Source organism: Marmota marmota, unplaced genomic scaffold (genome assembly GCF_001458135.2).
Source record: "Marmota marmota marmota unplaced genomic scaffold, marMar, whole genome shotgun sequence".
In the NCBI taxonomy this organism is placed as follows: Eukaryota; Metazoa; Chordata; class Mammalia; order Rodentia; family Sciuridae; genus Marmota; species Marmota marmota.
The window spans coordinates 10,331,367-10,356,222 of record NW_025999982.1 but is presented as its reverse complement, the minus strand read 5'-3'; the positions used below and the strand labels follow the sequence as shown (position 1 = coordinate 10,356,222).

The 24,856-nt window shown below is 36.1% G+C and overlaps 1 protein-coding gene across 8 annotated transcripts in view; it reads right to left on the bottom strand.

Moving 5' to 3' along the window:
* Positions 1–24,856, bottom strand: part of Ubr2 (ubiquitin protein ligase E3 component n-recognin 2) — a 135,506-nt gene that overhangs the window by 9,021 nt on the left and 101,629 nt on the right. For 7 of the 8 annotated variants that reach the window (XR_007348458.1, XM_015487732.2, XM_015487731.2 and 4 more), the window contains 14 exons: positions 24,114–24,313; positions 21,700–21,793; positions 20,713–20,874; positions 17,641–17,744; positions 16,921–16,999; positions 13,380–13,528; positions 12,930–12,985; positions 9,137–9,233; positions 8,830–8,897; positions 7,437–7,572; positions 6,630–6,720; positions 5,101–5,231; positions 3,656–3,764; positions 9–65 (listed from right to left, as the gene is read on the bottom strand). Coding sequence is in view for 7 of the 8 variants with exons in the window: in XM_015487732.2 (XP_015343218.1) it covers positions 9–65; positions 3,656–3,764; positions 5,101–5,231; positions 6,630–6,720; positions 7,437–7,572; positions 8,830–8,897; positions 9,137–9,233; positions 12,930–12,985; positions 13,380–13,528; positions 16,921–16,999; positions 17,641–17,744; positions 20,713–20,874; positions 21,700–21,793; positions 24,114–24,313 (1,533 nt within the window). In the remaining variant the exon portion in view is untranslated. The remainder of the gene's footprint in view (positions 1–8; positions 66–3,655; positions 3,765–5,100; positions 5,232–6,629; positions 6,721–7,436; positions 7,573–8,829; positions 8,898–9,136; positions 9,234–12,929; positions 12,986–13,379; positions 13,529–16,920; positions 17,000–17,640; positions 17,745–20,712; positions 20,875–21,699; positions 21,794–24,113; positions 24,314–24,856) is intronic. The other variant, XM_048805318.1, reaches the window with a different exon arrangement.

The window sequence follows — 24,856 nt, the reverse complement described above, 5'->3', positions numbered from 1 at the left end:
TAACTTACCTTATTGCATCTCTTTCACTTGCTAGATATCTCTTAACTTCACTGTTATGACACCAACTTTAATGTAAATAGGGAAAAACAAAACAAAACAAAAAAATTTAAAGGGTTAGACCTAGAAGTTTCCTTCTTTTATAGCCAATAAAAGGAAAATTATCTTTACATAATATATTTAGTTCATCAAAATAAGCCTGGAATAAGAAATATTCCATGCTTACATAATTATATTATAATGGATTCTACTGTCATGTATAATAAAAAGAATCAATAGAAAAACTGCAATAAGGACTGGGGTTGTAGCTCAGTGGTAGTATGCCTGCCTCACACACATGAGGCACTGGGTTCAATCCTCAGCACCACATAAAAATAAATATAAATAAAGATTGTATCCATCTACAACTTAAAAATTCAAAAAAAAAAAGAAAGAAAAAAAGAAAAAGAAAAACTGCAATAAAAGAAGCCTAGAGAAATATCCCATTTTGCCTCCAACTTTTTAAAATCAGAAGAATATTTTTTAAAAGCAAGAATGGTTAATATATTGAAATTTGCACTATATACCTTTTTTGTTGTTGTATGTTTGGTGGTACTGGTGATCAAACCTAGGGCTTGCACATGCTAGGCAAGTGCTTTACAACTGAGCTACATTTGCAGCCCTTTTAATTACCCTACTAATATGGACATTCTAGAAAAACCAGTTTAAATAATGACAAAATAATATTATCTGAATCTACAAGACCTATATTAAACATTTTTTATTGTAGTAAAACATACATAAGATTATAAATAAGATTTACACACACACACACACACACACACATATATATTTTTAAGTATTCTATCAGGAGTGCCCTGAACTACAACCCAGTCTTTTTAAAAAATTTTTTGAGATAGGATCTTGCTTAGTTGCCAAGGCTGCTTGAACCTGCAATAACTACTTTAAAATGTACCAGTTCTGTGGCATTAAGCACATTTATACCATTGTGCAACTACCAACATGTACCTCCAGAACATCTTTCCAAATTAAACTCTGCCCATTAAACATTTCCCTAACTCTTGGAAATCCCCATTTTGCTATCTCATGACTTTGACTATTCTAAGTACTTCATTAAAATGGAATCATCAAATTTGTCCTTTTGTGACAGGTTTACTTCACCTAGCATAGTGTATCCTCTAGGTTCAACCATAACATTCCTCTGTGTATGTGTGTCCATCACATTTTGTTTATCTATTCATCTGTTGATGAACATTGGGTTGTTTCTACTTTTTGGTGATGATAAATAATGCTGTTATGAACACGGATGTGAAGGTACTTATTTGAGTGCCTGAGTTCAACTCTTCTTCAATAAACACCTTTGGGTGGAATTGCTGGATGGTAGGCAATTCTGTTTTAACTTTCTAAGAAATTGCTATATTACTTTCCATAGTGGCCCTATCACTTTCTGTTCCTACCAGTAATGCACAAGGATCCCAAATTTTCCACATCCTTGCCAACACTTATTTTCTCTTCATAAAAAAGAACAAAAACACTATTCTAATGGACATAAAGTGGCATCTTACTGTGCTCCTGATTTGTATTTCTACAATGACTAAGTGTATCTTTTCATATGCTTATTGGCCACTTGTGTATCTGATTTGGAAAAATACCTATGTGTTTTGCCCATTTAAAAAAATAAAATATTCTTTTCAAAATAATTTTTTCAGTTGTAGTTGGACACAATACCTTTATTTATTTATTTAAAAAAATGATCTCTCTCTTTTTTAATATTTTTAAAGTTGTCAATGGACCTTTATTTTATTTATTTATTTATTTATTTTTGAGAGAGAGAGAGAGAGAGAGAGAGAGAGAGAGAGAGAATTTTTTTTTTTAATATTTATTTTTCTTAGTTTTCGGCGGACACAACATCTTTGTTTTTATGTGGTGCTGAGGATCGAACCCGGGCCACACACATGCCAGGTGAGCGCGCTACCGCTTGAGCCACATCCCCAGCCCGGACCTTTATTTTATTTATTGATACACAGTGCTGAGAATCGAACCCAGTGCCTCACACATGCTAGGCAAGTGCTGTGCCACTGAGCCACAACCCCAGCTCATACCTTTATTTTAGTTACTTATTTTTATGTGGTACTGAGGATTGAACCCAGTGCCTTGCATATGCTAGGTAAGTGTTCTACCGCTGAGCTACAACCCCAGCCCGAATTATTATTTTTAAATAATGTTCAATTGTAGGAGTTCTGGCTATTAATTCTTTTTTTCTTTTTTTTTTNTTTGTTTATGGTTTTCTTTTTTTTCGGTACTGGGGATTGAACTCAGGGACACTCAACCACTGAGCTATATCCCCAGCCCTATTTAGCATTTTATTAAAGACAGGGTCTTGCTGATTGCTTAGTGCCTTACTTATTTGCTGAGGCTGGCTTTGAACTTGCTATCCTCCTGACTCAGCCTACCAGAACCAGGAGCATGTCTAAGGTGACTTGGACTGGTCTCTGGGAGGCTGAGGAATCCAAAGGAAGGAGGAGGGCGGGCGGGCTGTGGACTGTCCCTCAGTGTGAGTGGAAATCCAGGCTAAAGGTAAGAGGCGCCAGCCACCCGCATAGCTGTTCCCTAGGCAGGGAGGAGAGAGGAAAGGGTTTGGGACAGTACAGCTATCCTCCTGCCTCATCCTATCAGGCTGTTGGGATTATAGGCATGTGCCACCACACCCAGCATGGCTATTCATTCTTATCAGATTTATGATTTACACATTTTGTGGGTAGAATAGCCATATATCTTAACTCAGTCACTAACTTCACGGGATTGATAGGTCAATTCCTCTAGACTTCAATGTTTTCAAACACAAAGTGAGAATCTGGACTAGAAGACAATCCTTAATGTTTCTTTTAGCTTTAAAAATCTATGGAACAGAGTCCTTAACAAATAAATTCACATAATGAAATAAGCATTTCAAGCTGGGCCTAATGGTGCATGTTTGTGATCCTCAGAGGCTACAGCATGAGGATCACATTTTTTTTTAATATTTATTTTTTAGTTGTAGTTGGACACAATACCTTTATTTTATTTATTTATTTTTATGTGGTGCTAAGGATCTAACCCAGGGCCTTGCATGTGCTAGGCGAGTACTCTACTGCTGAGCCACAATCCTATCCCTGGAGGATCACATTTTTAAGGGCAGTCTCAGCAGCTCAATGAGACCCTGTCTCAAAATAAAAAAAGCATTCCTACCATGACTCCCTTTCCATGCAAATCTGTTTATGTTTATTCATTATCCTGGCAAAAACCTTATCCTTTTTAAAAGTCAAATACTTAGCTAAAATGTACTAATTGAACTCAGAGGCACTTAACTACTGAGCCACATCCCCAGCCCTTCTTTATATTTTATTTAGAGACAGGCTCTCATTGAGTTGCTTAGTGCCTTGCTTTTGCTGAGGCTGGCTTTGAACTTATATCCTCCCACTCATCCTCCTGAGCTGCTGGGATTACAAGTGTGCACCACCATGCCCAGCATAAAAAAGTACTAAATCTTATAGTACAAATTTTATGTGTTGAATTTTATTGGCTCACTATTTGAGAATTTTGCCATATATGTGAAAAATTAGTTTGTTTCATGTAACTATTTAATATAATGAAGAAAAGCATCATGTATAATCATTACCTTTCAATCAGTGAATTCATTATCTCATTATTTTCTTGAAAAAGGCAAATGAGATTGGTTGGTAGGGAAAGGTAGTTACATAAATGTTCAAAATGGCTTAGTCCAGAAACTGCAAATGTAGAAGAAAAGAATAATCATAAAACAACATTCTGCATGGGAATAAGCAACAGCAGAGCTTTAAATAAAAAAATTAAAAAAAGTAAAATCTGAGAGTTCATATTTGTTAGGTATAGAACTGGTAGGTTAACAGAATGGCACATGGAAGGGATTTATGGAAAATGATGCAATGAACAGTAGAAACAGGTGACTCCTACAAAGACTGGTCACAATTTCCTGGCATAGCAGCTATATAAAACATTTGGAAAACAGTGCACTCGCACAATCTACTTCAGAGGGTTACTATAAACCTTAAATGACAAAAATAACGTATGGTGTTCTGGAAAAGTTTATAGTAGTACAGAAATATAAAGTGATTTTATTAGGCAGATGCTAACACAGAATAAGGGCAGGGAAGAATAGAAGTTCACTGGATTAGACAAAGTGGAATGAAGGGAAGGGTGTGGAAATAGTATAAATGGGACATAACTTTCCCATGCCCATATATGAATGAACAACCAGTGCAACTCCACATCATGTTCAACCACAAAAATGGGATCCTAACTAGAATAAGTTATACTCCATGTATATGTATCATATGTCAAAGCACATTCTCATGTTGTATATCTAAATAGAATTAAAAAATTAGAAAAAAAACTTAAAATTAAAGTGATTGTATCATGAGAGATGACCTTAAATACTAACTCTAATCATAAATAAATATTTTGGATTATTCTAAATGGTGCCTGGGCAACTGAAAGAATAGAGACGCCTGTCAAAAAACCTTTAGACAGTTACATGCAGGCATCCTATGACCAGTGCCAGGTACTATCAGAGCACAGTTACATGAACACTTATACTACTTTTATTAAATAAATTAAAAGAGAACATAGAAAACAACTGAAAGAGCAAATGAATTCCCACCTTAAAATCAAATTTATGTGCAGTTATGGTATTTTGAATTTTAATGCCACACATTTCAAATTAAAAACCACATAAAATTGTTTCACTTTTTAAAATCTGAGGAACACAGTTTTGAACCACACAATCAAACAATTTAATACCTGAAAGGAGAACTACAGTCTTTATGGGAGTGCTTGCAAATGCAAAAATATTTACACAGAAGTTTAAAAGTACATTTAGTGAGATTCAAATAAAAAGTAGACAAGAACATAGATAGGGTCTCACTGAGTTGCTAAGCACCTCACCATTGCTAAGGCTGGTTTTGAATTTGCAATCCTCCTATCTCAGCCTCCCAAGCCGCTGGGATTACAGGCATGGTCAGCTTTATTCTAAACTGTGAAAAGAGTACAAATATTTCCTACATTTGAAAAGAAATGAGACATTACCTTGAATGTCAGGTGGGGATGGAACTCCATTTAGGTAATGAAAAAACAACGCAGAGCACTTCAGAAAAGGCATGATCCCAGCTCTGATGCTCTTCCACAGATGCCAGCCAGAAGGTATTTCTTTCAAGGCACTACAACAGAAAATGATTATTAGGAAATCTAGTAAGAAAAGATCATTCTAGTTAAAGCACAGCGTGAAAACAGAACATATATGCTTAGGAGTGGCTTAACAGGCTAGTAGTAGTAACTTTGACTATGACAGGATGCCAACTAGTTATGTAGCCTCCAATGCTGCTACGAAAATTTACAAAAGTAACATAGCCACATAAAAAAAGTCTGGAAATTGAAAAACCATCAACTATTCCAGCATCTTCTACCAGTAGGTATCATGCCAGCAAACTATTTTCATACGAATTTGTCTCATACAATTATAAATGTAACATATGAAATTTAAGATTAACATGCTTTCCAGAACACTACATGCCATAATTTTAATACATTGGCAATATTTTTTTTACATTGGTAATATTTTGAAATGCATTAACCATAACCTACACCAAACTATTCCTCCATATGCAAACATTTATATTATTTTCAATTCTTGGCTAATGTAAATAGTATTAAAATATATGTCTTTATATACTTATAGACTTTTCTATATGTTGGATTATTTTGTTAGTGTAGATACTCAGAAACGAGACACTGCAGTCAAAGAACAAACATTTTATAGGTTCTCATTGTTTGTTTTTTGTGGTGCTGGGGATTGAACCCAGGGCCTTGGGCAGGCTAGGCAAGCACTCTACCAACTGAGCTATATCCCGCCCTAGGTTCTTGACATACAGAGTTAAAAGCTAAGTGAAACTGTTGTACCAAATCACAGTAACTCCAACATCATGTGATGTTTTAATAATTTCACATTATTCCTGCTACTGCTGAATATTACCTTAAAAAAACATACCAAGCTAGTTAAATATGCATTCAAATTCCCAATGTGATCATGTGTGTTTTAGAAAAGTATCTCTCCAAAATACATCTATCCAGCACTCTGTGCGTGAGATCCTCCGGGAAAATGAAGGGCTCCACGGACGAATAAATGTGGGAAGCACTATATACGATTACCCTTTTCTAAGATATTTCTAATTACATAAGTATACCCATAGTGCTAGAGATTGTACTCCTGTCTTTTTCTTTTTTCTTCTTCTTTTTTTTTTTTTTGGTGTGTGTGTGTATGTGTGTGTGTATGGTACTGGGGACTGAACCCAGGAGTACTCTACCACTGAGCTATATACCCCCAGCCCTTTTTACTTTGAGAAAGGATCTCACTACATTGTGAGGCTGGCCTTGAATTTTTAGTCCTTTTACCTCAATCTCCTGAGCCACTGGGTTTGCAGGTGTATGCCACTGCAGTAGTCTCTATTCTCTTTTAAAACATGTTAATAGATGCAATTTCTCCTAATTAACAAATACATTCCTTTTTCATGTTGACCCCTACTAATATTTAGTCAATCATATAAAGATTATAATCTCACCTTCCTGTATACTGGTGAATGGTTTTATACAAAGCAAGAACTGCTAATTCTTCTTCACCAGTGGGATTTTCTTGATCCATGCCATTCTCTTCTGAAAGATAAGGAAATACTAGCACTCTGTATTTTCCTACTGTGTTGTCAAATGGAGTGATGATCACATAGGTTAAGCATTTAAATATATTTGTACACTCACAAATAACAAAGTATTCTCACAAACTATACAGAATTTTAATCCTTCAAAGTGTGAGCACTCTATTGATCTCCACCAGATCAGCAAGCCAGCTGACATACTATGGATGAAATCAGCTAAAGTATCATCCTAAAGGTATGAAAAACCAGGAAGTTTGAATGTAATACATGACTTAACAGTGATTAACAAACATACGAGTGAAAAAAAAAGGGGGGGGGCATTTTAAACATAAAATTCTAAGGGGCTCCACTGTTTTGGTACTCATATGTTGATGAACTTATGAAATAAAACAAAAGTACAAACATTTACATTGCTAGGGGATTTTAAAAGGAGAAAGAAATTTGTTTCAAAACTTCTATATGAGAATAAACAGAAAAAGCACAAAACCCAATTTTAATTTATATATTCTCACCCAAAATACTTTTTCCTCTAGTATTAATTTTTTTTAAAGTTACAGATGGACACAATATCTTTATTTTATTTATTTATTTTTATGTGGTGCTGAGGATCAAACCCAGTGTCTGACATGTGCTAGGCGAGCCCTCTACCACTGAGCCAGCCCTCCTCTAACATTTTTTAAACTGAGAAAATTCAAGAAGACAAAAAGGAAGAGTTACCTGTACATGAGGTAAGTAAGATCTGTATGATGTGTGCCATAGTAACCAGATGAAAAATGTGGAGGTCTCCAGTGCTGAGGCTGACCCCTGAAAAATCCTGACACTGCAAGGCAGGGAAAGCCAGCACCAAGCCCACCTAGACACCAATGCAGAACATCAGTCAGTGCCTTTCCTCACAGCTAAACACACTCCCATTTTCTTACCATAATCCCTTCTGAGTTTAGGCCCTTCAAGAAAGCTTTTTTGGGGGGATGAGGGTGGAGGCAGGGGAGGTTACAGGGGAGGTTACCTAGAAGCACTTTACCACTGAGTTACAACCCAGCCCTTTTTTAAAAATTTTAAAACAAGGTATCATTAAATTGCTGAGGCTGGCTTTGAACTCACAATCCTCCTGCCTCAGCCTCCTGAGCCACTGGACTTACAGGCTTGCACCACTGCCCGACACAAAAAGCTTATTATTAATGGAAATAAAACACCTGAAATTTTTCAAGGGAGGAAACTGTGGAAAAAGTATGAGCTTTGGGACAACTTAACACCTCCGAGCATCAGTTTTTCTACTGGTAAACTTGAGATAAGAAATTTGGAATAAAGCAATAGTAGGGATTGAGGACAAACCTGAGTGTATGTGAAAACAGGTAGGTACACAATAAATGCTAGTCCCCTGCTGCTGGTATGGTGCTGCCAACAATGGTGTTTGCAGTAGCAGTGGAAATAATAACAACAGCTGACATTTTAGGTTTATATTCCTTAAAATGTGTCTATAGTCCTTAAAATATAATCTGTATATAGATTAACCCATGAAGTTCTGAAATACTGATGAATCTAGAGATTACGGGGACAACACTTGGGCTGCACTATGTGACAGTGCACTCTGGAACCTGTGCAAGGCAACCCACCTGAGGTGGGGGCTGATATCTGGCCACCTACTGCTTGGCCAGCTATGCGTCCTGGTACCACACTGCACTTGCTCAGTAGCTGTCTCTCTCCCTGAATCATAAAAAGGAACTGTCTGTCATTAAGCAGTGAAACCATAGGATTGTATCTGACAGATTTGCTAAAATGCACAAAAAAACTCTATGAACCAGCAGTAGCCCTTAGGCTGCTGCTATTATTTTTACCTCTTTATTATATGTAAAAAGCACAGACAGGCTAAATTAATGACCTCAGCCTCAGAGTAAAATAAGAGAAGGAGGATGTCTAGATACCCAGATCAAGTCTGTCAACTGGATTCCCAAATATTTTCTTTCCAAGGCTCCTCATAAAAAAATTATATAGAGAAGTTAAGAATAATAGCATATGATAGATAACACCTTCTCTATGCTTCCATACTACTCACCAAACCAAAGGTAAAGTTAACAATAAAGAGAACTTTAACAAACTGCAAAATACCCACCAATAAATGAAACATGTCGATATCTAATATGCATGGAAGGTCTTCATAGCTATCATTAGGCACCAATGCTACAGATTTAAAGAAAAAGAATTCATTAGCACATTTCATATGCCAACGTATGTTAAAAGGCATAAAACATAGTTTTAATTTATCTTTTTGCAAGTTATATATGAATTAATGAGCCAGAGCTCACATTTAACAAAAACAGTACTACCAAATATTTCATTTCTGAGAAGTTATACAGCTGAAAACAAAATTTCAGATGAGACATTTCCATATCATATATTATAAACATATTAATACTCACATGCAAAAAGTTTACAAAGATGCCCTTGTACCACTGAAAGTGATGCCACTGTCCAATGTGCTGCTGCAAATCTTGTTAGTGACCTGAGACAGTCATCCTGAAATAAAGAAATTGACACAATTATCAAAAGTCAACAAAAGATGTAGCCTTCTTCTTTCAGAAATGCTAATTCAAAGCCCACCTGTATATACAATGACATCGCTATAGATGGTAGGAAAAGGAATCTATGACATCTTAATTTATTATTTTATTCTTTGTAGTACTGGGGATTGAACCCAGGGCCTCACACATGCTAAGCAATTGCTCTACCACTGAGTTACATCTCTAGCCCTTTTCTAAAAAAAATATGAGACAAGGTTTTTCTAAGTTGCTCAAGCTGGCTTCCAACTTGTGATCCTCCTGCCTCAGCTTCCTGTAAAGCTGGGATTATAGGAAAGTGACACCCAGAGCTTTCTATTTCATTGTGAGACAGGGTCTGGCTAAGTTGTTCAGGCTGGCCTCAAACTTTTGATCCTCTTGCCTCAGTCTCAAAGTAGGTGGGATTACAGGCATATGGCACCACAACTAGTTCATGACATGTCTTTAACAGAATGAACAGTATGGAAAATATCTAATTATATCCTGAATGAACAAATGTCATCTCCTTGCTGGGTGTGGTGGTACACGTCTGTAATTCCAGCAGCTGGGGAAGCTGAGGCCCTAAGTAAACTTGGCGAGACCCTGTCTCAAAATAAAATGTAGAAAAAGGGCTGAAGATGTTGCTCAGGGGTTAAGCAACCCAGGGTTTTAATCCATGGTATCAAAAAGAGTCATCTCCTCATTGGGGAAATAGCTCAGTTGGTAGAGTGCTTGCCTAGCATGCACAAAGCCCTGGGTTCAATCCCCAACACCACCACCTCCTCCACCCCCCCAAAAAAGAGTCATTTCCTTGCCATCATGTTGCCAGTTCTCTCCGGAAAAGAATACCAGTACATGTATCAACAGCTAGCCAGCAACAAACTCTCCCAAGAAGCTGATGCTGTATTTCCTCATATTTATTCTAAAAAGATACTCCAAAGTATAGGAAATACTTCAAATATTGGGGAAACTGTACAAGAAGATGTATACACAAACCAAGGTGTAGGCAGACACACACACACACACAAAAACAAACAAACAAAAAACTGTTTTTAAGACTAAGTAGTGTGGAGAGGGACAGGCTCCGGAGCCCGGGAACACCTGGCTCTGGACCCTTGATCCCCCGGCCTGGGCGAGCTGCTCAGCTTCTCCTGCCTCCGTCTCCCCACTGTAGTAGGCCTGGGGTTATTGTTCAGTAGTAGAGCACTTGCCTTGCATGTGCGAGGCACTAAGTTCAATCCTCAGCACAACATAAAAATAAATAAAATAAAGGTACTATGTCCATGTTCAACTAAAAAAAAAAAAAAGACTAAGTAGCAAGAATGAGAAAACTCTTAATTGAAAGTGAAAAATACAACCGGTACAAAACTACAGGAAAATAATAATCAAGTATAAATATGTTCATAAAAAAATGTGGACATTGGGCTGGGGATGTGGCTCAGGCGGTAGCGCGCTCGCCTGGCATGCATGTGGCCCGGGTTGATCCTCAGCACCACATACAAACAAAGATGTTGTGTCCGCCGAAAACCAAAATAAATAAATAAATATTAAAAATTCTCTCTCTCACTTTCTCTTTAAAAAAAAAAATGTGGACAGGGGTGAAGTTGATGCTCTTTTTCTTCCTGCTTATTCTCTATTTTTCAAATTTTCTGTATTGTTTGGCTCAATAAACACTGAAAAGAAAACTCACTCTCTTTCTGCTCACAAGAAGCTTAAAGCTTTGCAGGTGGGAAAAGGAAGAAGAGGAGGAAGGAGACAACTGAAGGTGGTAGTTGTCACTGAAAAGAGATACTTAATTTATAGCATATGGCTCTGAGAGGTATGCCAGGGAAGATAAAGCTTGAAGTTCTCAGAAGGGGCTGGGGTTGTGGCTCAGCGGTAGAGCACTCGCCTAGCATGTGCAAGGCCCTGGATTTAATCATCAGCATGACATAAAAATTAATAAAATAAAGGTATTGTGTTCAACTAAAAAATAAATATTAAAAAAAAAGAGTTCTCAGAAGTCTGCTTAAGACACTCTACATATTATTATAAAACAATATGAACAGAATAAAACTAGACAAACTCTGTACTATACACTTATGATTGCCTTTTTAATAGTCAACATATTTATCAATTCTTTTTAATTTTTTAAATATTTATTTTTTAGTCGTAGTTAGATACAATAGCTTTAATTAATTTATTTATTTTTGGCAGTGCTGAGGATTGAACCCAGGGCCTCGCCCATGCTAAGTGAGTGCTCTACCGCTGAGCCACAACCCCAGCCCTATCAATTCTTATACTACAGTAAAAAATACCTTATAGTCAACAATGATCTGATAGTCATATCAATCATATCACATTAATGAAGACTGATGTGGGGCTGGGGGTGTAGCTCAGTGGTAGAGCACTTGTCTAGCACGTGTGAGGCATTGGGTTCGATCCTCAGCACTGCATAAAAATAAGTAAATCAAATAAAGGTACTGCATACATCTATACCTATTAAAAAAAAAAAAAACTGATGTGAACTCCCCATTCTGCTGATTTACATAAAGATACAACTCAGACTCTACTCCAAAAGGGCTAGGATATAGCTCAGTTGGTAGTTCACTTGCCCAGCATGCAGAAGGCCTGAGTTCAATCCCCAACACGACAAAAACAAAACAAATATTCCTAAATATTCTAATTAATAAGTCTGAAGGGGGGTAACTTTCTATATTTTTTAAAATTTCAAGAGAGGGTTTTAATGCCCAATAATAGCAGAGAACATCTAATGCAAAATCTGTATTCCTAAAACCTTAAAAAAGGTTCTGAGATTCTAGGTGTTTGCAATGAAAACAAAGCCAGCAAACTAAACAGGTGATGACTGACAACTATATTTTCTACATTGGTTTTTGTTTCTTGATGAGGTCCTCAGTACTGGCTCCTGGGAACTTTTAAACAAATGTTAATGCTTGGGATCCATCTCCAGAGACTCTTGTTTAAGTGACCTAGAATAGGGCCTGGTATTTCTCAAAACTTCCCAGGTGATTCTAAATGAATAAAATTGGATAATTTTTTCTCAAAGGCATTTTTATGATTATAAGCTTGAACAAGCAGTATACAACACTATCACACTAAGCTACAGAGTAAATATTAGCAAGCCATGATTGTACTCCCTTCCTCATTTTATTCGTACCCAGTTCAACATGAATTTGTACTTACTTATATGTTATTTATTTATAAAAGTGGCCAAATGTGGTAGAGGGTGTGTTCTGTTATTTCCAATTACAGCATTGAATACCTCAAGAACATGCACTCTTGGTTTTAGTTTCTTTTTATCTTTTCAAGTGCTTAATTAAGCAAGAGATTCAGATGAAAAGAGTTATAGTTACTTTAGAAATTCATTTTTACTTCTAGAAATATCAAGAAAAGTTAAATAATGGGCTGGGGATGTGGCTCAGTTGTAGAACATTTGCCAGGCATCCTGGGGCCCTGAGTTTGATCCCCAGCAACACACATACACACAAGTTAGTCACAAACATTACTTCTTTGATAGCTTTACCCCCCCCCCCCAAAAAAAAACAAAAAAACAAAGGATTTTACTCTAAAAAGGTGTCAAGGCACGGTTAAAAAAACTTTCAGGTTTGTAAGTTTAAAAGAAGTAAACCACCTACTTTCCATTTCATCCTTTGAATTGAATAAACTCAGAACTTACCAGTCTGCATGGCAAAGGACCAAACAATGGTTTATCTTCATCACTCAGAATTCTTTCTGCAGATTAAAAATGATTAAGATGATAATTTTGCTATGCATACATTTTGTTATGATCATTGAAAAAGTGCAAAACCAACCCTTTCTTTAGAAAGCATAATATTGTCAGGTTTTGAAATCTTTAAGACTTTCATAAGAATTTCATATGAAAAGTAAAAATAAAGCCATATTCCCTCAGTTTATAAGACACTGTAATGTAACTGCCACCAAAACCCATTCTGTTGCTGTGGTTAATTTTTAAAGTGTCAAATTAGCATTGTGTCAGTTTACTATACTTATTATTTCTCCATATTTTTGTCTACTCTTAACACCTCATTGAAAACCAGGACTCTACACAGAATTCCTATCAATGTATGCTTGTGACTTAAAAGAGAAATGACCATCAGTCTCTTACCTATGCTCTGAATGGTGTATGCACAACTACCCCAACACATTATGGGCACCCGAGGATCTTCTTCATTGGGATGAACCTTTAGTCCCACCTTATAAGTAGCAGTTCCAAATGTTGTTAGCATTTCCTTTATGCTCTCAGAATAAGGATTCCTGAAATGGATATATACATAGTAGTTCAAAATAAGTTGTACACATCAATAAAAATGATTCAGTGTTTTCTCTCTCTCTCTCTCTTTTTTTGTGCCAAGGATTGAACTTAGAGGTGCTTTACCATTGAGCTACGTCCCATCTTTTTTTTTTTTTTTTTAAGAGAGAGAGAGAGAGAGAGAGAGAGAAAATTTTTTAATATTTATTTTTTTTAGTTTTCGGTGGACACAACATCTTTATTTTATTTTTTTATGTGGCGCTGAGGATCGAATCCAGCACCCCGCACATGCCAGGCGAGCGCATTACCGCTTGAGCCACATCCCCAGCCCCTGTCCCATCTCTTTTTAAAAAAATTTTTTGTTTTCAGACAGGGTTTTGTGAATTGCCCAGGCTGACCTTCAACTTATAATCCTCCTGCCTCAATCTCCCAAGCTGCTGAGATGGCAGGTGTGTGCCACTGTGCCCAGTGAAAGAGTTCAGTTTCTTTATTTTTTAAAAGTTTGTTCTTTTTAGTTATACATGAAAGTAGAATGTACTTTAACATATTACACATACATGGAATAAAACTTCCCATTCTTGTGGTTGTACATGATGTGGAGTTACACTAGTCATGTATTCATATATGAAGATAGGAAAGTTGGGCTGGGGCTGGGGCTCAGTGGTAGAGCACTCGCCTAGCACATGAGAGGCCCTGGGTTTGATCCTCAGCACCACATAAAAATAAATAAATAAAGATATTGTGTGCAACTACAACTAAAAAACAAATATATTTTAAAAAAAAAAAACATAGGAAAGTTTTGTCTGATTCATTCCACTATCTTTCCCATTCCCATCCCCCAACAGTTCAGTTTCTTAAACGCTCTTTCCCATATAGGAAATGAACCATTTAACATGTATTTAGAGATAATTATATGTAAAAGAATAATCTGGGACAGCAAACTGTCCCACTGTCCCTGCCTGAGAGGAGTTTTGCTCTTTGGGTCAGCAGCTGGGAGGAATAAAGTTGCAAACAAGGCAATAGACAAAAGTCTACAGAATGAACTATGGGGCCCTTAGCCCTCTTTCAGTGATGCATACCCACTGCCACACACTGCTTTTTCCAGTGAAGAATTCTAAGGAGCAAGTTGTTCTACACAACTGAGACTAGTGATGGCTTGATCACCTGGCTGTGAGGCTCACAAGTCAACAAGCTCTAAGTTATCCATCAAGTACCCAATGACCTCCTTACTGTCAAAGATCAACTAACATTTAAAAACATCAAAGAGATAAATCAAAACAAGCAGGGGGGAAAAAAAGAAGAAGATATCAGGGAAAACAGAGATAAGTTAAAAGAAAATCAGCCAGGCAGTTGTAATCTCAGCAGCTTGGAAGCTGAGGCAGGATTGCGAGTTCAAAGCCAGCCTTAGCAACTTAGTCCTTAAGCAACTCTGCAACTTCCTGTCTCTAAATAAAATATAAGAAAGAGCTGGGGATGTAGCTTAGTGTTTAAGTGCCCCTGGGTTCAATTCCTGGTAATTAATAAATAAATAAATAAATACGAAAAGAATTTAGAGGATCAATCTAAGAAGGATAATGGTGAGCTGTTAGTAATACTACTCAAAGAACAGAAAATGAAAGGAGAAAATTATCTAAGAAAGTACAAACAACAATTAAATAAAACTCTCAGAAATAAAGACACCTATCTTTGGATTCAAAAGGCTTACTGAAAACAACTAAATAAATGAAAAAAGATTCACATAACAAGAAATGTCAGAGAAATTTAACTCTGGGGACAGAAGGTCCCAACTGTTTCTAGAAGTAATAAAGTTGTGCAACAGAAGTCATAATGGCATTACCTTCTCAATGGATCCTAGAAGTTAGAAAAACAATGCCTTCAAAATCTAGATGAAATATTACTTCTAACCTAGATTTCCACACACAAATTATCAATCAAGCTTATGGATATAATAAACATTACTGGGGCTGGGATTGTGGCTCAGCGGTAGACTGCTTGCCTAGCACACGCGGGACCCGGGTTCAATCCTCAGCACCACATAAAAATAAAGGCATTGTGTTGTGTCCATCTACACATAAAAAAATAAATATAATAATAATAATAATAAACATAAACATTACTTCAGACATGAAAATTTAACATCTAGGTATCCTTTCTTGGGACTCTGAAGAATCTATCAGTTCAGAGGGAGTAAGGAAAGATGAAGATATATGATCTAGAAAACAAGAGGAGCATGATCAGGGAAAAGCTCCAGGGGGAATGGTACAGGAGGATAGAGCTGTGAAGCTGTGCGGGGGAGGGCTCCAGGACAGAGTGTATGATAGGTCTGAGCAGTTATAAACTCAATTGCCAGGCTTCTGACAGACCAATTGCACCATTCAGAAACAAAACAAAACAAAACAAAAACAGCTAGAAATATATACATACATATACATATATATATATATACACACACACACACACACACACATATATATACACACACACACACACACACATATAGAAAATCAAGTACAGGAAAAGGTAATTATTAACTATAGGAAAGACAAAAGGAAATACAATATGCAACTTATATCAGAAGAGACAGTTCTAAATACTGACAATTGATTTAACCAAAATATGATATAATTTACCAGTCAACAGAAAGATAATGTTGAATTAGAAATATGGAGGTAAATACTAGAAGAGACAAGTAAAATGACAGAATTGGGGGTGGAGAGAGGAGCATGGGAGATAGAGGACTGATGTTTGTTTCCTATTAAAGCCATTCAATTCTCTATGCATTGAATTACTTAGTAAACACCAGGGACAGATTCCAGGTGGTTATACATGCATGTCACCTTACCCTCATAATAACTATGAGTCATCCTTACTTTACAGATGAGGGAATTGGGGTTTAAAGAGGTTAAGCAATTTGCTTAAAGTTACAGTTAACAAGCATTGGTGCTGGGAACTGAACCAAGTAGTCTAGTTAAAAATCTATACATTTTGTAATTAATTGGCTATGGGGTAAAAACAGGATTGAAAATACTGATTTTGATCCTGGGTTACTAAGAGTTTTATGGGTCCATAGTAGAAACATGGAAGTCAGAAGTTTAGTGGGGAAACTGAGTAGTTTGTGGAGTTATATGTCCTGATGAGATATCAAGGATCCTTAGATGGAAACTGCAGGAAGTTGGCAATGCAAAATAGAAGAGGTTGATAAGAGTCAAACATGCCACATGGTTTAGATTTTTTTTTTCCAATATACTGAAACAAATACCATCCTGGAATTCAAGATCAGTATTCAAGATCCGTATTCTGTAACATTTGCTTTCTAGCTTGCCAAATCATATTCCTACTACCTGCTGACTTAATTCCAAATGGACTAAATATAAAAGAAGTAAAATAATATACTCACTTAGGATGAAAATTAGGCCTGAACCCTTCAGGGAGCTGTAATTCACCCATATTCTCTGAATTCTTTGAAGAGGCAGTATCTATAGAAACAGGCATTTTATACCATTATTTAATAGATCGCAACACTTTTCTATGTTTCGGTCATGTAGGCAAAAAACAAAAACAAAAACCAGGAAAAAAATGTTCCATTAATAAACACTGGCATAATATCCATATAAAGCATGAAAAAATACCATTGCTTTGGTTGAATGAGGTACTTTCTTCAATTACTTAGGCTTTTCCTCGTGATAGAGTCAAAAGAATATGCTATTTTGTTTTTGTGAAAACCAATGATATAAATTCTGCTCATATTGTTTCTCCAAAGTCATAAGTGCAGTGCACCTTCTATGAAACTTGGGGAGCCTTTGATGCAGCTAACAATAAAGCCCACCATGAACTACAGTTAGCTTTTTAATAATCTCCTTCATCCCAGAAGATTATTGACAAAATGGAATAAGTGGGAAATATTTTCCATAAATTCCCATGAGCTTGTATATTTTTAAGGTATGAAAAGTAACGACGCAGTAAGATAAAATTCAGTTGTCAAGACAAAGAAAATTAAAATGAATCAAAATTTTAAATGGAATCTTTCTCTTTTAAATGATTTCTTCTGAAAATATATTTTCCAATCATTTCAGACTTCAGAGGAAAAAAATAAAGAAAATGGGTTACCAGAACTTACTGGGAGTGCTTTCTTCTTTCCTAAGAACCTGTAATGCTTTTATTTGCTGAGATATTGTTCTAATCCATTGACTCAGATTTGGTTGGTCTGAAAAATTTGACCTGCTAGAAAAGATTATAGAGAACATTTAGTACTTTATTTGTAGTTACTAAATATACAAAAGACTTCTTAAATCATCACAGGTAAGTACTTTTGACACATTTCAATTTTTTTTTTTTTTTTAAAGGCAAGAGGAAATTTGCTGCCTTAAAAAAACCTGAATAGGGCTGGGGCTATAGCTCAGTGGTACAGCGCCTGCCTCGCACATGTGAGGCCTGGGTTTGATCCTCAGCACCTCATAGAAATAAATAAATAAAGATATTATGTCCATATACAAAAAAAAAAAAAAAAAAATCCCTGACTGGTCAATGGAAATAAAAACATTAAGGTCATTAGGTGGTAATAACATTGTTTAAAACTTTACTTTCAAGCCAGATGCAGTTGTGCATGCCTGTAATCCCAGCAATTTGAGAGGCTAAGATAGGAGGATCATGAGTTCAAAGGCAGCCTCAGCAATTTATCGAGACCTTGTCTCAAAATAAAATATAATAAGGGCTTAGGAATGTGGCTAAATGCCCCTGAGTTCAATCCCTGGTACCAACAAAACAAAACTTTATTTTTTTCAGTGCTGCAATTTGCTGGAATTTCTTAAATATCATAATCAATACAACTAATATTTATTAAGTGCTCACTATGTGACAAGCTATTAGCAAAAGCACTTTACTGTAAGCCTCACAGTATTAGATTTAATCCTCAAATATTCACATTTATATATTACTGTCTCTATTTTACTGATGAGGAAACTGAGGTTTAGAGCTATGTAACTTGAATAAGGCCACAAGACACAAGGTGGCATTCAAATTCAGTTCTGTTAGACTCCAAAGACTGTATTCTTTTTGTATTATTACTGTCTTCAATTATAACTAAAACATACTTGACTCTCATGGGATAAGAAAATAAAAAACGGAACCACCAAAACTACAGGTGAAAGTCAACAAGTGTGATTTCTCCCTATATGCAGTAAATCTATAATCATAATGATTATTATTTATTTGTATGTGTGGTGCTGGGGATTAAATCCAGGGCTTTGCACATGCTATATAAGTGCTCTACCACTAGAGCTATGTTCCTAGCCCAGTGATTAATTTCTTTATTTCCTCATTCTTTTATTGGTGCACTACAATTGTACTACCGATGGGTTTTGTTTCATATATTTGTACATGCACACAATATAACAATATAATTTGGCCAATATCACTCCCCAGCATTTTTAATGATTAATTTTTTATTAGTTCAAATGAAGGTGTCAATATGCACCACTACATTCCTTTATATTAAAACACATCAGCTTACATTGAAACCTACTGTGGTAGCATAGATTAAAACGTCAAAGTGTGAACTCATAAAATTCAAAGAAAAACCTGACTCTGCTTTGAATTGAATGCAAATAATTATACAGAAATAAATGACTTATGTTCATAAAACTTAAATTAGTACAGGTTGAATATCACTTATTCAAAATGCTGTGACTAGAAAGAAGTATTTCAGATTTCGGATATTTTCTGATTTTGGAATATTTATGTATAGCACCCCTAATCTGAAAATTCAAAATCTAAATCCTCCAAAATCTGAAATTTCTTAAGTGTCATGTAGGTCCATTTCAGATTAGATATTTACAACCTGTATTTGTGCATATAAAGCAGATAGGAGAATTCTAAATTGAGAAATGAAGTTCAGATTTCAATAGTACACAGTATCAAATTAACGTGAAATGAGTATGTCCAGTACTGCTATTGAAGTACTCTAAAAGTGTCTAGTTAAGTTGCCTAGACTGGTTTTGAACTTGTGATCTTCCTGCAAGGAGGCACCCTTGGGTGGCTCAGGAACTTTCCATTTTAAACACCTTGTTAAGGCTGGGTGTGGTGGTGCACACCTGTAATTCCAGCAATTCACGAGGCTGAGAAAGAAGGATTGCAAGTTCAAGGCCAGCCTCAGAAACTTAGTGGTATCCTGTCTCAAAATAAAAAATAAAAAGGGCTGGGGATGTAGTTCAGTGGTTAAGTGACCCTGGGTTTAATCCCCAGTACCTCTCAAAACAACAAAAACAAATAAAAACAAAACACATTGTTACTGTTTGAATATGCAGTGTCCTCCCAAATCTCCTGGGTTAATGTACCAATGTTGAGAGGTGAAATGACTAGATTATGAGAGCTGTAACCTAATCAGTCCTTCCCAGTTTGCACAGACAAACTGGGTAGTAATGTTGGGCAGGTGGGGCATGGCTGGAGGAGGTGGGTTACTGGGGCCATGCCCTTGAAAAGTTCACCTTCCCTGAGGCGCCCCTTCCTCTTTCAGCTTCCTGACCACCAGGAACAGAAATCTTTCCTCTAATTCATCCATAATCCATGATGCCCTACCTCACCTTGGGCCCAGAGAGACAGAACCTGCAGACCATGGACTGAACCTCTGAAGTCATGAGCCCAAATAAATGTTTCCTCCTCTAAGTTGTCTTGTTAGGTATTTTGGACACAGTGAGAAAAGCTGACATACACATCAACAGATTTTCATGTTACCAGTTTTACTGAGCATTTTTTATAACACGTGAGGGAGATATTTAAAGTAAAGTGCCTAGATTAAAAAAAAAAAGTCTTATGGGCACTTTGCCTAGCATGTGTGAAGCACTGGGTTCAATCCTTAGCACCATGTAAAAAATAAACAAAGTAAGGGCATTCTGTCTATCTACAACTACAAAAAATAAAAATAAAAAAGACTTATTTTTCATGAATACATAGAGATTTTATATCTTCTATAGTATTTATGGGTGAATAAGAAACCTGAATTTTGGCCTGTTCCTCCCTGAAAATCAAAATCATAACCCATAGGTTGTTAGAAGTAATAACTAGATGAAGTTATTTTATTTCCCAGGAAAGTACCTGGAAAACATTATGCAATTACCTATGGAGAGTTTCTTATTATTATTATCTTGAAAACAAACTATTGCTTTATTCTAAGGCATCATGAGCCAAAACTTACCTGTTAAAAATATTTCTTGGAGGGAGCAACAGAGGAATAACAGTATTACTCAAGCATTCACAAAGCGGGCAAAGGAACTCTCCATTTTCTACATCATAACTTGTATGTAAGCGTAACCTCTGTTGCCTTCGCTGCTCTTTAGCTTGAACGGAATCAAAATACCTTTACAATTAGAGAACAGGAGGCATCAAAAAAAAATGGTAATTTATTTCAACAAAAGTCATAAGCATCAACATTTTAAGGATTTGTTTCTACAAATCCTTAAAAAATAAACTGAATTATTTTAACACTGGTACTATAATTTTTAAGTTGTTTTAACAATCAAAATGGATTAACAGTTTTAAAACAGGAAGAAAAAAAATGACTTGCAAACAAGTACTTTAGAAGCAACAACAGAAACTTCTGATACGATGGCTGTCTGGTCACTTCCACAGGGCTGACTTGTTTGGGGCAGTTCATGATAACTCAGTAAGCATAGTGCTAGGATAATAATACTGACTTGTTGATTTTCAGAAGCATAGAAAGTATCAAGGTAGAACAAATTTAGTGTTATCTCATCCTAACATAGGAGTCCTTACAGACCTTGGGGAGTAATAAAGTAAGGACTAACATCATTAGAATCAAGAGCTATTCACCTTGGATCTGAGGAAAGACAAAATTATTTTTCTAGAGCTTATCCCATTGTAAAAAGCCTTTTTTTCCCCCCTCTAGTTTATTACCTAACACAGATCTACACCCTTCTTTGGAGGGTTAACAAAGAGACAGATATAAAACTACACCAAAAAATATATTTGACATACTTTGAAATTTCTAATAACTCCTTTATACCTATGACAAAACAAATCACTTTCATTATTAGGCAAACAATATGGAGTTTTTCTTTCAACACCTTAAGTTCTTTTTCATTTTCATCTACAGTGGAATTTCCTTTATTTAAAAATTCAATTTTGCACCTTCAAATAAGCTAGTATTAAGAATATAAATTACCTTTGCCAACAATGGGCATGCATAATATGCCCACAGCTACCTGTGTGTGTTCCGCAAGACAGATCAGGGTGCATGAATAATGGATCATATTTTTCTGCATTATAAAACAAACAAAAACAAAACAACAACAAAATCCAAGCATTTAGTTTTCCTATAATAAATGTGCAACTTTAAATTTGTGAAATCCTTGATAAGGACTTGTAAACTTGAAATGAAATGCTAATTTTTTCCTTTCATTTAGGCTATCAATAATTTTTCTTAGGGTAGCAATAATTTATTCAAGACCCTGGATTATTTAGGAAGCTGAACTATCTAATTTTCATCACTTTGAGAAAATTAATTAAACATTCCCATCTGCAAACTGAAATTGGAACTCTGTATTTAAGTAGTTAGTCCTCCACATTCTTGAGTTCCACATCCATAGATTCAATCAAAAGGAGAACAAAAATATTAGGGGAAATAAAATTGTACCTGTATTGATAAACAAACTATTCCTTATCATTATTCCCTAAACTTACAGTGTAACAACTATTTACACAGAATTAACATTGTATAAGGTAATTACGTAATCCAGAGATGATTTAAAGTATACAGAAGGATGTACACTGGTTACATGCAAATACTATGCCATTTTGTTTGTATAAGGGACCTGAGTGCGTGAAAATTTTGGTGTCCACTGGGGTTCCTGAAACCAATTCCCAAGACTACATGTTCAATTTTTGGGCATCCAGAGATTCTAATTCCCTCCATCATGTCGTCATGCCCTGAGCTCAAGGTAAAAAGGTTAGTCTTCATGGGACTGTGTGTCACAATGAACTCTAATAAAAAAGATGTTCTGACAATAAAGGGTGCTCCCTAGAAGACTCTGCCTATAAAGACACTCATGCATATAATAATCACAGTCACTGTACTAGAGCCAAACTGATAAAAGAATTATCTAAGCTTATACTACATCAGATGAGAAGGAAAATTAATTCAGAATTTTTTGTTCTGGGTATTAATTTTTATATTCAAAAGGAGAAGACAAGATAAATATCTTCTTGAGTTTTTTGAGTTTTCTATATATATTAATATAACCCTAAAATTCCATAATACTCTAGAAAGAATTACTAGAGTTTCAATATGCTTTATATATCAGGACAATGAAAATATAAAAACATAAAGAAAATCTTTTATGATATAAACTGTGAAAATATTTGGAAAATCCACTTATAGCCAGTCTTTTCTTTCGCAATATGTTAAACAAAATTAGGAACTCTATCTTTGACTCAGAATAAATTTATAAAGCACACAGTTCAAAGAACCATTTTTTAAAGATGAAACTTTTTTTTTTTTTTTTAATAACTGGGATGCTTCAAGAGTCACATTATGAAGATTTTGCTTGTAGAGAGATTGCAACCCTACCAGTGGGCCCTTTAACCTTCTATTCTTCAATGTGAGCTCTTGAACCTTCTTTACTGTGAAAGTGTTTTGGAAATTCCTAATTTGGAAACTCCTGGTTAAAGAAATGCTTTGGAAATTTCTAAGACAGTTTCTTACTCTCAAAGTTGATTGGTTATCACACGTAGGAATATACACGTAGTAAACAAGCTAAAGATGACAAACATAAAGGTGTGCTGTTCAGATCTCCCTGTGGGAATGAATGATACTCCTTCAAGTCTTGGAAGAATATTTATTATCCATCTTTGAGAGAAAACTGGCTGGGCCTCTTTTCATGGTGATTTGCAACCAGTCATTTATCAGATTTAGGGTAAAAGATACAGTTTTCTCACCCCAATTCAGGGTAATTCTGATAGGTTATCAGGCTCCAGAGCTCCCATTAGGCTGGCTGAGGCCCTTTGGGGACTACATTATAGCTCAATGTCTCACTTTGCTCAAATCTGCTTCTTTTCTTTCTAAAGATGTTGATCCCAAGGCTCTCCCTAATAAAAGTCCTGCACAGTAGTCTCTGTTTCAAAATGCTCCTTTCTGTGGTAGATATCACTATTCTAAGTCCAAATCTGGCTCTAGGCTTGCTACTCTCATAGGTAACTCACAGCACTGTTCTCAATAATCCACTCTGGCTCTATCTATGAGACAAAGTAATTACTATTATTTCAATGTATCAACAAAGTATGGACTTTACAAGTATGCTGAATGACAGGAAAGACGATTAAATACCACAGTATGTTACTATCACATCACAAGAAAAGCTTTTATTTGAATTTCTCCTATTTATCAGTTGTGTGCTTCTGGCTTGATATTTAACTGGTAGAGTGGTTCCATATCTATCTAAGTTAATTCCTGACAACTCACCTGCTAAAGATAGCACCATACCTCTGGAGTTAATGTTAGATCAATAAAATCTCTAAACACTAACAACCACATTAATTGGTAGTCATTATTAAGAGGATAAGGACCTGGCTATGACTTACCTGGATCCTGAATAAATTTTCTTCTGTTTTTTGACAATACAGTAGATCTTTGAACAAATGCTGCTAAGACCATTGCCCTGCTTTCCACGTTAACTTCTTGTTCTTCTTGACACAATATACAGGTAACAAACTGTCTTTGTTCAGGGACCTGAGTTTGTGCTGGGCCCAGTGCTATAAGTTTCACATCTGAAACCACAGGGCTGTAACAAAAAGGTTATGAACATAATGAATTAGTGTAAAGGGTTTCTATAGAATCATAAAACAGTAGACTCCAGGTATGTACCTTTTTTTTTTTTTTTTTTTTTTTTTGAGAATGTACTAAGAATTTTTATCGTGCAAATAAAAGATCATAATAGAAGACAAATAAATTAGTTGTTCTGACAATTTTGGACTTTAGTGCTTCTCTATGAGAGGGTCAGTTCCTATGTAAACAAAAATCAGCTGGGATTGTGGCTCAGAGGTAGAGCACTCGCCTAGCGTGGGCGGGACCCGGTCTGACCCTCAGCATCACATAAAAATAAAGGCATTGTCGCCCGCGCCCGGAACAGGCCCAGCGACCCGCCGGCGTGGTAGACACGTCACCCCAATTGGAGTAAGGGCAGAGCAGAGCCGCCGCCCGCGCCTGCAAGGTAGGCAGACCTGCCACCGACCGGCAGAACAGGCCCAGGGGTCCGCGGGCGTGGTAGACACATCACACCAATTGGAGGAGGGGCAGAGCAGAGCTGCCGCCCGCGCCTGCAAGG